General features: G+C 45.7%; 1 protein-coding gene across 1 annotated transcript; it reads right to left on the bottom strand.

Annotated features, from left to right (window-relative positions):
• Positions 1-2,056: 2,056 nt before the first annotated feature.
• LOC105711144 (beta-microseminoprotein J1-like) lies at positions 2,057-10,754 on the bottom strand. The gene is made up of 4 exons (XM_064370055.1): positions 10,647-10,754; positions 6,976-7,081; positions 5,960-6,065; positions 2,057-2,302 (listed from the first exon to the last, which is right to left on the bottom strand). The coding sequence occupies exons 1-4, from the start codon at positions 10,647-10,649 to the stop codon at positions 2,173-2,175; spliced, it is 345 nt and encodes a 114-aa protein (XP_064226125.1). The 5' UTR covers positions 10,650-10,754; the 3' UTR covers positions 2,057-2,172.
• Positions 10,755-12,333: the final 1,579 nt, after the last annotated feature.

Raw genomic sequence — 12,333 nt, 5'->3', positions numbered from 1 at the left:
GGGAGGCGGAGGTTGCAGTGAGTCGAGATCACGCCACTGCACTCCAGCCTGGGCGACAGAGTGAGACTCGTGTCTCAAAAAAAAAAAAAAAAAAAAAAAAGATTGAGTAAATAAATAAAGGTCAAGAGCCCAGATTCTTTTCCTCTTTCTTTTCTTTTTTTCTTTGAGACAGGATCTGGCCATGCTGCCCAGACTGGAGTGCAGTGGCACAATTTCAGCTGGTGGCAACCTCTTGTCTCCTGGGTTCAAGTGATTCTCCTGCTGAGTAGCTGGGATTACATACAGACGTGTGGCATGGTCCCTGGTTTAAAAATTTTTTTGTGTGGGTCAGGTGCGGAGGCTCACACCTGTAATCCCAGCACTTTGGGAGGCTGAGGTGGGTGGATCATGAGGTCAAGAGATCGAGACCATTCTGACCAACATGGTGAAACCTGGTCTCTACTAAATAATACCAAAGTTAGCTGGGCATGGTGGTTCACACCTGTAGTCCCAGCTACTCGGGAGGCTGAGACAGGGGAATTGCTTGAAACCAGGAGGCAGAGATTGCAGTGAGCCGACATTACGCCACTGCACTCCAGCCTGGCACCTGGCGACAAAGTGAGACTCTGTCTCAAACAACAACAACAAAAAATTTGTGGAGACAGGGTCTTACTGTGTTGCCCAGACTGTTCTCAAACTGGGCATAAGCGATCCTCTCAACTCACATGGGATTACAAGCATGAGTCACCATGTTCAGCCTACAGCCCAAATTATAACCCACATTATTGACTTGTGACCAGATGTTAAAATAGTGCTTCTTTCTGTCTCAGTTTCGACAGAGGTCCTCCATACTCGGTTGGCAACTGCTTCCCCACATTCCCCAGCAAAGGAGAAGATCATAGCAGGGTTTTATGGATCCCATCCAAGAGTGACTCCTACAAGGGGCAAGGCAACCTCATTGCAAAACAACAGGAGAGTAGATTCTTTTGCAGAAGCTAAGACAACAATCATAGGCTGTGAGTGGAAGGGGAGCTGTGGAGAGAGAGGCCCACAAAAGTCCCAGGAGGAAGTCGGCCTAGAACATGACCTCAGGCAGAAGGAGCCCTTAACTCTCCTGTCCCCCATTTCCTCTCAGTTCAGATGCAGCCCCTGGAATGAGACTTCATATAACTCAAAATGTAACTCAGAACACTTTTTAAAATTATCTGAAGGTGACCAGGAAAGCTAAGGGAACTGTCTAGATTGCTCAGCTGGCCCACATAGCACGTTTAAACAGATGAAGGACAAGGGAAAATAAAGCTGTTTATCAGTTGCCCACTGATTGTTCAAAAGATGATTGTTTGCCCATTTCTGATTTGTCACTTACACACAGCTGACTCCAAGCCCCAGGAGAGCAGGGTTCTCTCCTGAGATCTCTCTGGTTCACTGCTGTATCCCCAGGTCCAGAGCACTGCCTGGCCTAGATGCTCAGTACAGATCTGTTGAGTGAACAAAGGTTCTCTAACACAGAAACAGTCAAAAGAGAATTGACGTCGTCATTGTTTTAAGCCATTAAGTTTTGGGTGCTCTGTGTATAGCAAGAGATAACTGATACTGAGGCCTTGCTCCCAGGCCACTCTCCATCAGCAAGGCAGAGCCCCTGGCCTTGAATTCCCCTCTGGCTGCATGTGGCCTTGGGGGCACTTGTTCAGGCTGTCTTGTTCCAACCTGCTTTCACCTCAAGCAAACACAGAGGAAGGTAGGGGACATATCATAGAAGATACTTCCTGATGAAGAGGAAGGAGGGATAAACAGGAACACCTTAAAGAAAAGAAGGGATCTAATTTCAGCTTGAAGACACACTTTTTTTTAATGTTTACCAGCCAGCAGGACATGGGCAGCAGAGTGCAGACATCACAAACAGCAAGAGTGACAGCAGTCCCCCGAGTAAGTGATGCACAATGACCTATTACAGAGTTCAGGAAAAATAGAACTTTTATTCATATGTATTTTTGTCTCCCTTTTAAATGTTTTGTATACTTTATAATGTGTATTAAATCAATGTATACATAAGTTATAAATTAAAAGTACACACATATTCAAGTGTTTGCTCAAAAATCTTTTACTGATAGGCAGGGCTACACCATCATAGACTATTAGAGGCCAGAGGAGAAGGAGGCCTGGCCTGGGGTCCCTGTGCCTACTAGAAGCACATTACAATATCCATCCACTGACATCACAGGTCTTATCTGGGTCCTTCTTCTCCACCACAATATACTTGCAGTCCTCCTTATTAAAGATTTTCTGGCACTTGTGTATGTCATAACCCACAGGCACAGCAACACTGTCATTGAGACAAAACAAGAGCTTGTTAGAAGAGAAACGACCCATAGCACTACCCCCCTGCCCCAGTGCCACCCACTCTGTTCAGGAAGCCATCCATGCTACAGCTGGCTGGGGTGCCTTCACCAACTTAAGGGCACCCCTTGGCTGGCAGCCCCAGAGTGTGACCTCCAGGAACATGGACCAGTCTGTACCATAGAGTCACACAGCCTACCCCTAGATTCCATCCTGCAGGCACAGAAGGTCAGCAGTAGGTGCTGACAGGCCAGGGGCAAGTCTGGCTATTGTGGAGCTAGGCAGCTTGTTCAGGCTGGCTCCTCCCACCCTCCCTGTTCAGGAAGTGACCAGCATATTGTTGCTAGAATGTGGAAAGGGAAGAGTTGTCCCAACCCTGGCTTGGAGGCCTGTTAGCACAGGAGCTCTCTCAATGAACCATAGCAAAGAGTCACTCCAGGTCAGTTTCATGGAGCCCCAGGAGAAGCTGATAAAAATCAGAGACCACCTCTAATTGAGCTGCAGTACATACAAATATTTTAAAGATTTCCAATGAGATGAGATGGCACTAATGCTAGAATATTTATTTATGTGAGCTCACTGCAGCCTCTGTCTCCCAGGTTTAAGCAATTCTCCTGCTTCAGCCCCCTGAGTAGCTGGGATTACAGGTGCATGTCACTACGCCCAGATAATTTTTATATTTTTAGTAGAGATGGGGGTCTCACCATGTTGGCCAGGCTGGTCTTGAACTCCTGACCTCAAATGATCCACCCCCACCTTGGCCTCCCAAGGTGCTAGTATTACAGGCATGAGCCACCATGCCTAGCCCAATGCTAGAACATTAAGTGGAAAAATCAGCCCACAGAATTGTGATATAAAATTTGAAATCCACTATGTGCAAGAAAAGAAATGTAGAAAACAGACATAAAGAAATTATGATAGAAGCCCAGGCATGGTGGCACATACATGTAATCCCAGCTACTCAGGAGGCTGAGGTGAGAGGACAGCTTGAGTCCAGGGGTTTGAGACCAGCCTGGGCAACATAGTGAGACCCTGTCTCAATTTTTTGATACAAATAAATAAATATGATAGAATGTTAACAGTTATAACCTTTAAGCAGTCAGGATTATTAGTAGGTTTTTCTTCTTTTTTATCCTATACCCTCCAATGGTTCTATAATTCATATGTTTTACTTAGAAAATTGGGGGAAATGTCATTTAAAACCTTGCATGTTTAAAAGTGACTGTTGGCTGGTAGGAATGTAAAATGGTGCAGCTGCTGTGGAAAACAGCTTGGCAGCTCCTCAACAAGTTCAACAAAAAAATTACCATATGACCCAGCAAGCTACTCCTAGGTATATATCCCAGGAGAATTCAAAGCAGAGACGCAAACATTATATGCCAATGTTTGTATATTGACAATGTTCAGAACAACATTACTTACTTTAGCCAACAGGTGGAAGAAAGTCAAGTGTTCATCAACAAATAAATGGATAAGCAAAATGTGGTCTAGCCATGCCATGGAATATTAATCCAGCAGAAACAGGAATAAAGTACTGATACTTCCTACAACATAAATGAACCTTGACAACATGCTGAGTGAAATATGCCAGACACAAAAAGACAAACGTGGTGTGATTCTATTTATATGAAGTATCTAGACTAGGCAAATTCATAGAGATAGAAAGTAGATTTGAGGTTACCAGGGGTTTTGTAGGGGGGAGACTGAGTTATTGTTTACTGGATATAGTTTCAGGTTGGAGTCATTAAAAAGTTTTGGAAATAGTGTTTATGGTTGCATAATACTGTGAATGTATTTAATGCCACTGAATTACACATTTTAAAATGGTTAAACTGGCACATTTTATGTAGTATACATTTTACCACAATTAATAAAAGTTAAAAATAAAGTGGCATTTGTTGAAGAGATACAATTCTTTCTTTTCTTTTCTTTCTTTCTTTCTTCTTTTTTTTTTTGAGACAGAGTTTCACTCTTGCTGCCCTGGCTGAAGTGCAATGGTGCAATCTGGGCTCACTGCAGTCTCCACCTTCCGGGTTCAAGTGATTATCCTGCCTCAGCCTCCTGAGTAGCTGGGTTTGTAGTCATGTGCCACCATGCCTGGCTAATTTTATATTTTTAGTAGAGATGTGGTTTCTCCAGGTTGGTCAGGCAGGTCTGGAATCCTGACCTCAGGTGATCCACCCACCTCAGCCTCCCAAAGTGCTGGGATTACAGGCATGAGCCACCGTGCCTGGCCAAAGAGATACAATTCTTTTATTCGTGGTAGGAAGTGAAATGGTGAATCTCTGCTGCCCATGTGCAAATATAAGTTTATAGGGCAAAGGGCATATTACTGGATGCTTATTTCAGTTCAAACCAGACTTAGCTCTGTAGGTGAAGCAGCAGAGAGAGAGGAGGAGGGGAAACTGTCAACATCAGGTGTTCAGCTATCCAGAGCCAGTGATTGGATGGACTTGGCCTTTTGTCTCCCACTCCCTTTTCCTCACCCAAGTCAGAGAGCCAACCCTGAGCTCGGCCCAGGCAGTGTGGAGGCCAGGACATCTCCCATGCCCTGCCAGGGAGCCTCCACCTGGGCCCCCAGCCTGAGGCTCCACTGCCACCAAGCAACTTGAGATCTGGGCAGTGTCCCACAGAGGGTGCAGTGGATCCAAAAACTTATTCCAGAAAAAGCTTAAAGTCTATATTTTTCCATGGAGGAGAAAAAAGTTCATGAGAAAAACAAACTTGGTAGGAAGTGAGGCAAATCCAGGGAAGAAGGGGTGGTTCATTTCCCCCATGTGGAGCAGTGTGCTAAGTGGAACAGGCAACATGGCAGGAGAAAGGAAAGGGCACCTTGAAACCTGACCAGGTGTCAGTTACTGCCCAGGCTCGCAGGACACAGAATTGGTACAGAGAAGGCATTAAGTGTTTGTTGGGTTAAAGAATGTATATGCAGAATCTCATTTAATTCTCATAGCCACCTGATTATCCCTGATTATACTGTGAAACAGGCTCAGAGACATTCAGAAACTTACTCAGGGTCACACAGCTAGTATACAAGGGAATGGAGATTCAGACTCAAGTTACTCTGACTCCAATATCGAGGTTCTTCCCTCTTCCCTGCAAGGAGCAGCCTGGCCCTTTTCCACACCAGGCCCACAAGAATCCAAGCCTACAGTGGAAAATCCTAGAAGAGGTCAGGGATACCAAATCTGGGTGACACAGATACTTTAGCCACCAGGGAGCCGTGCTCCTATGTTAGGGAGGAACCAGTCACCAGTCCTTCACCTGGCTGGGATACAATCATACTCCACCAGAGTGACATCAACACTTGCTATAAAGACAGTGTCAAATCTCTGGAGCCACAAAATCAAGGCTTAGCTGTAATACCCAGTGGCCCGACCAATGTGATGCCTGGGAGTCTGCTCTGAGCAGCCAGCCAACTCCCAGTCCAATTCCTTTTGTTCCATTAGGCACCTAGCATGGATCCTGCTCAATAAATGTGGCTGGAACTCTTTAGACACTTCAAGTTCAGTAGGACGCAGGTGTTCTGATGTAAGTCAAGTGCTTGCTTCTCTACTCACAGTGTCCTCATAAGACTCTCAAGGCACCTGTTAAAATTCAGATTCCTAGCCCTTCCCCAACAGATTCTGATCAGACTTACAGAGAGCAACATGATATTTCTTTTTCACCACAATCACATGTCTCACAGTTGTCAGTCTGCCACCTTGAGTTTATTGGGTGTTTGTTTCCTTTAAGATCCGTGCATTCTAAAACCATAAACATGACATCATCAGTGCAAGTCACACAATGAGAATCAGTGCAAGTCACACACTGAGTCCAGCCCCTGCTATCTGTACCCTTCCCAGAGAGGGAGAAGCTCACTGCTTTTAAAGATATCAAAGAATGGTGCTCTTGGATTCACCCATGGCTAATTCCAGTACTGTTCAGTTCACGCTATTGATAACATTTTCTTACAGGAAGCTTACATCCTTCTGAGTTTTATTTCAGAACAGGTATTTCAAGAAAAAAATAAGGCCCTTTTTTAAATCAGGTAGCCATGTGAACCTACGGGTACTTGGGACCAAGGTTTTTCCTGCTGGATTATCTCTCAATCAATATCTCACTTCTACACTTCCCTTTGCTTTGCATCGGTGGTTTTCAACCCTGGGTGAACATGTAAAACATCTTGGGTACTTGAAAACCAACTATGTCTCAGCCCTACCCTAGAACAATGGAATCTATCTCTGGGTGCAGGGCCCAGGCTGCTGTAGTCTTAGAAGCCTCCTAAAGTGAAGCCAGGTACAGTGGCTCACATCTATAATCCCAACACTTTGGGAGGCTGAGGTGAGTGAATCACCCGAGGTCAGGAGTTCGAAACCAGCCTGTCCAACACGACGAAGCCCCGTCTTTACCAAAAATACAAAAATTAGCTGGGCATGGTGGCAGGCACCTGCATTCCCAGCTACTTTGGAAGCTGAGGTGGGAGAATCACTGGAACCTGGGAGGAGGAGGTTGCAGTGAACCAAGATCTCACCACTGACTCCACCCTGGGAAACAGGGCAAGACTGTCTCAAACAAACAAGCAACAACAAAAAAAAACACAAAGGTTTTCATCTGAAGACAGGTCCACCTACCAGGCTGCAATAACATAATAAATATTGAAAAGTCAAGACTTACCCTTGGTTGACTCTCCTGGAACTATGTCATTCAGTATTAAATAGCATGATGCATTGCATAAAGTCACAAAGGTTGCAAAGATCACAAGTCCACCCAGGAGAAAGTTCTGTAATGTGAAGAAAGGACAGGATGAAAAATGAATTAATTCAGAGGATAATCCTTTACTGAGTGCTGTGTACCAGGAACTCTGCTGGGCTCTGGTGAGAGGTTATGAGGTGGAACTCCTAACTGTGGGTGACTTAGCAAGGGAACAAGACCCACACAAGTCACTAGCATGAACTACAGAAAGAGGCAAACAGGAGTCAACATGTATAAGGCAGTAATGATATGTGGGCTGTTTCACTGCAGAGGAAGTTCAGGAGACCTTTATAGATAAGGCAATCTTTAGCCTCTTTGCAGAATATGTAAGAGTTAAAGGACAGAATGAGGAGTTTCATGAAAAGAATGAAATGTTAACAAAGATAGAGAAGAGAAGCAACAAACATATATAGTTGAAGGCTTATTGTAGTTAACTGGATTAGTTGGAGATATGACTGGAAAAATAGGTTGGGGCCACACTGTGAACACAGACAGTGAGGCTAGGAAGTTCACTTCTCAGATCATAAATGCATCTCTGATGGCTCCATGAACAAACCAGTTAATCTAGGCTGAAATTGTAGAACAAGGAAAAGTATCTAGTGGACCTTGTCATCTTTTTGAGATGAGCACACTTTTTTTTTTTTCTTGTAAATCTGTTTTAGTTCTTTGTAGATTCTGGATATTAGCTCTTTGTCAGATGCGTAGATTGCAAAAGTTTTTCCAATTCTGTTGGTTGCTGGCTCACTCTAATGATTGTTTCTTTTACTGTACAGAAGCTCTGGAGTTTAATTAGATCCCATTTGTCTATTTTGGCTTTTGTTGCCAATGCTTTCGGTGTTTTAGTCATGAAGTCCTTGCCTATGCCTATGTCCTGAATGGTTTTATCTAGGTTTTCTTCTAGGGTTTTAGGTGTTAGGTGTTAGGCCTTATGTTTAAGTCTTTAATCCATCTAGAGTTAATTTTAGTGTAAGATGTCAGGAAGGGGTCCAGGAAATGTAAACTTTTTTCCCCAAAATGCCAGCCTTGTTGACAGTATTTTCACTCCCTTCTTGCAGAAAGAAGCCTCTGGGGGGATGGAGGATCACTAGAATCTTGGAGATCTTGTTCACTGAGTCACAAAGCAGGAGAGTCAACAGGGACAAGCAGGGCTGCAGCCCAGGACAAGTGACATGTGCAAAATCCCCAAATCTCCTGTAGCTCTAGAGCACAGGCATGAGATTGAACAACTGAGGACAGAGTGCAAACCTGGTGACAGCAGAGAGAAAATTATTTCATTAAGAGATTTCCCACTTGACAGTATCTCAGAAATAGCCTGACACTGACACTCTCTCTCTCTCTCTCTCTCTCTGAAGCTCAGTTTTCCTCCCCTGTAAAAAGAGGGGTTCTCCCCCTTGGGTAAGCACTAGAGTTACCCAGGGAGCTAATAGGAAACACACAGTCTCAGGCTCATTGAAGAAAGAGACAGCCAGTGCCTCCGTATCTTTACCTAGGTGAGAACCCAGGAACAATGCTCAACCCAGTGCTGCTTTAATGTGCATATAAATTCCTGGGAGTTTTTTTTTTTTTTTTTTTTTTTTGAGATGGAGTCTTATTCTGTCATGCAGCCTAGAGTGCAGTGGTGCAATGTCAACTCACTGTAGCCTCTGCCTCCCTGGTTCAAGCAATTCTTCTGCCTCAGCCTCCCAAATAGACGGGATTACAGGTGTGCACCACAGTGCCTGCCTAATATTTGTACTTTTAGTAGAGATGGAGTTTCATTATGTTGGCCAGGCTGGTCTCAAATTCCTGACCTCAAGTGATCTGCCCACCTTGGCCTCCCAAAGTGCCGGGATTATGGGCATGAGCCACCACACCCGACCAGAGAGCTTATTCAATAACATGCAGATTCTGCTTCAGTAGGTCTTCAGACTTACATGAGGCTCCCAGGTGATGCCTACGCTGCTGCTCTGAGGCCCACCCCTGAATAGAGAGGCTCTAAAGCTCCTTTTCATTCTTGTCTTCTATTCTGCCACCAGCCTTCCCTCCCTTCCTGTCTTTCTTTCCTGCATTTAGTAACCATGAGCCCCTGATGTGTGCACACACAGGAGAGTACACCACCGTGCCAGCATGGGCTAGGGTTTTCTAGATGGTGCAGCTTCATGATCAGCCTTGAGGTGAAGCAGACTGGTGGTGCCCTTAGAAGTTGTGTCTCTTGGGCCAGGTGTGGTGGCTCATGCCTGTAATCTCAGCACTTTAGGAGGCCGAGGCAGGTGGATCACGAGGTCAAGAGATCGAGAGCATCCTGGCCAACATGGAGAAACACCATATCTACTACAATACAAAAGTTAGCTGGGTGTGGTGGTGCACACTTGTTGTCTCAGCTACCCAGGAGGCTGAGGCAGGAGAATTGCTTGAACCTGGGGGTGGAGGTTGCGGTGAGCCGAGATTTTACCACTGCACTCCAGCCTGGTGACAGATCAAGACTCTGTCTCAAAAAAAAAGAAGGTGTGTCTCTTTAGGTAAATTACTGCTCCTGGAAGGTTCTTAACCCATAATCAAGAGTTGGGGGTCTGGTCAGGCATAATGGCTCATGCTTGTAATCCCAGGACTTTGGGAGGCCAAGGTAGGAGGATCACTTGGGCCCAGAAGTTAGAGACCAGCCTAGGCAACATAGCAAGAACTCATCTCTACTTAAAAAAAAAAAAAGAAAGTATTTTAAATTACTAAATAAAGACTTGGGGATCCTCAGGATCGTAGGCAGGCAGGGGTATTGCCAGCTGTGCAGCTTGCTAAGTTCCTGTGAAGCTGCATGGAGGATGGGCAGGAGGAGCCAGTTGAGTGGAGATGGGGAGAACCCCCACCTCACTGTTGTTTTACCATCCCTAGTTCTGCCTCAGGACAGTTTCTGAGAGCACGTTTGTCTTGCAGTGTGATCCAGAAGAGGCCCAGTGTCTGCTCTTAGGACCTGCTCCCTGGTTCCTCCCACTTGGCTGGCTGCTTCTTGCCTCATCTCCCTTGCAGCCCTGAGAGCAGCCCAGTTCATTCCCTGGTGTTAGTAAAGAACATTTGAACAAAGACCAAGTTTAAGACACAAGAAAATCCTGCATGCATTTTTATAAATTTTGAAGCAAAATCTTTCTTGGCCAGGCACAGTGGTTCATACCTGTAATCCCAGCACTTTGAGAGGCCGACATGGGCAGATTGCTTGAGCTCAGGAGTTCAAGAGCAGCCTGGGCAGCATAGTAAAATCCTGTCTCTACAAAACATACAAACACTAGCTGGGCATGGTGGCTCGCCTGTAGACCCAGCTACTCAGGAAGCTGAGGTGGGAGGATCACCTGAGCCCAGGAAGGTTGAGCCTTCAGTGAATTGGTCCTGGAAGGAAAAACAACTTGGATCTTAGAGAACAGAACTAATGCTAAACTCAATAAGAATTTCCCAAGCTCCAGACTCTCATACTCTGTACATTGAATCAGGCAATAACAAAATATTCCTAACTAGGTTTCATTTACCATTCAATGCTGTGCAGTAGGAGCACACATCACAGCATATTAAATAAGGAATACATATTGTTTTTGCTTTTCTGGCCTTTGTATATAAAATCAGTTACCTACCATTGTGACGAGCAGGACTCCTTATAGGCAGGTGCATCCAGGAAAAGTCACATCAAACTTTTATACTGACGAGGGCAACCACGCATTTGACATCACTGGGAATGATAACAAGGTGAGAACACATTGTGTGTTTACAGAAGGTTGACTATCAACAGGAAAGTATGGTTTCAGATGATTTATGAGTTACTAATCAATCAGATCTCCACCCCAGTTATATGTTTACTCTGTCCCCACCCTGATCTGCATTTGCTCCTGACCTAAAAAAGCAGAGGAAGAGAGAAGTCTTCTTTGCTGAGCCTTCACCCTGTGCTGGTGGATTGCTAGCACGTGACAGATGACATGTCCTTATTTAATTTCACACACAAAGAAACAGAGCCTCAGGGATGCCAGTCACAACAGCCAGGAGGTGAAGGTGGGCTTCCTGAAGGCATCAGAATAGCCCACCAGGCGCATCAGGCACACCAGGCCTGCATCTGTGGCCCAGTTGACACTGCCCTTAGGGTCTGGCATGAGAACAGAAATGGGTCAAGCTATCCTGCAGGGCACAGGAGAGCAAGACCTACATACGGCTCAGGTTTCCCTACAAGCTCAATCACTGGACCTTTGTAGAGCCCTCCTTTGAATCCGTAGTCTACTCCCTGCTGCATCAAGCAAGTCTTCCTTCTCTCCATTCCACAGCGGTCTCCTCCCAAACAACTGCACCTGCCCTTGTCATGGCCAGGATGGCCTTGGGGAATGGTAACAAGAAGAACCTCCGAGGGTGCTGGAGGGACTTAACCACTTTATCTATTTGCTCTGGCCACCACAACAGAACACCACAACTGGGTGGCTTTGACTAAAGAAATGTATTTGCTCACAGTTCTGGAGACTAGAAATGTGAGGTCAGGCCATTGGGGAGGCCCGTTTTCCTCTGAGGCCTCTCTGCTTGGTTTGCAGAAGGCCAGGCTCTTGCTGCCTCTTACATGGCACGCACCCCTGGTGTCTCTGTGTGTCTGAATTTCCTCTTCTTATAAGGACACTAGCTGTATTGGGTTAGCATCCACTCCAACTATCTCATTTTACTTAAGTCCCCTCTTTAAAGGCCCTGTCTCCATTACAGTCACATTCTGGGATATTGGGGCTTAGGCCTTAGACCTATGAATTTTGGGGGGATGTAGTTGAGCTCATAACACAATTTTATCCTAAAAAGTCTCCTCACTCCCCACCACAGCTTGCTACAGTTCCAGAAATTTAACCCTGAGTTCCCTCTGCCTACAGATGAGAGTTCACACTTCTAACCAGGGGGTCCTTGAAGCTCTGAGCTGGCCACAGTGACCCTTTCCAGCGCTATCCTCTACTGTCCCTAAAATCAGCCCCACCACTCATATCACAGCTTGGGGTCACTCTCCTGCTCCCTGGAAGAGCTGTAGTGCTGTCTGGCTGCCTCCCCACTCACCAAGGGGGCCACACACTTCTGCCTTCACCTGCATGAGTTTAAAGTGTGCATCGACTCTAAGTTCCTGGAAATCGGGGCACAGTCATCATGCACTGTAGCCCCTTGGTTTCTTTAAAACTGCAAGTGTCAAGAGCTTCCCTCAGTGTGAAGTGGAAAGTTCTGCCTTACTTTGGGAGTGGCTAGGACTTGCTGCCCTCACCTCCTTGCCTGCAGGGCACAAGCACGAACCTCAGCTCCACAAACACTCTCATC

Source organism: Aotus nancymaae, unplaced genomic scaffold, assembly GCF_030222135.1.
Source record: "Aotus nancymaae isolate 86718 unplaced genomic scaffold, 86718_ANA_hifiasm-v0.15.2.pri h1tg000099l, whole genome shotgun sequence".
In the NCBI taxonomy this organism is placed as follows: domain Eukaryota; kingdom Metazoa; phylum Chordata; class Mammalia; order Primates; family Aotidae; genus Aotus; species Aotus nancymaae.
The sequence above is the reverse complement of the archived record's forward strand: the minus strand, read 5'-3'. Positions and strand labels throughout refer to the sequence as shown.

What these genes read in the sequence shown, in the direction of transcription:
- LOC105711144 (XM_064370055.1), bottom strand. An exon ending in TCCAGGAGAGTCAACCAAGG is followed by an intron (nt 6,066 to 6,975) that starts GTAAGTCTTGAC and finishes TTATGGTTTTAG; the next exon opens with AATGCACGGATCTTAAAGGA. An exon ending in GAAATATCATGTTGCTCTCT is followed by an intron (nt 2,303 to 5,959) that starts GTAAGTCTGATC and finishes TCTCAATGACAG; the next exon opens with TGTTGCTGTGCCTGTGGGTT.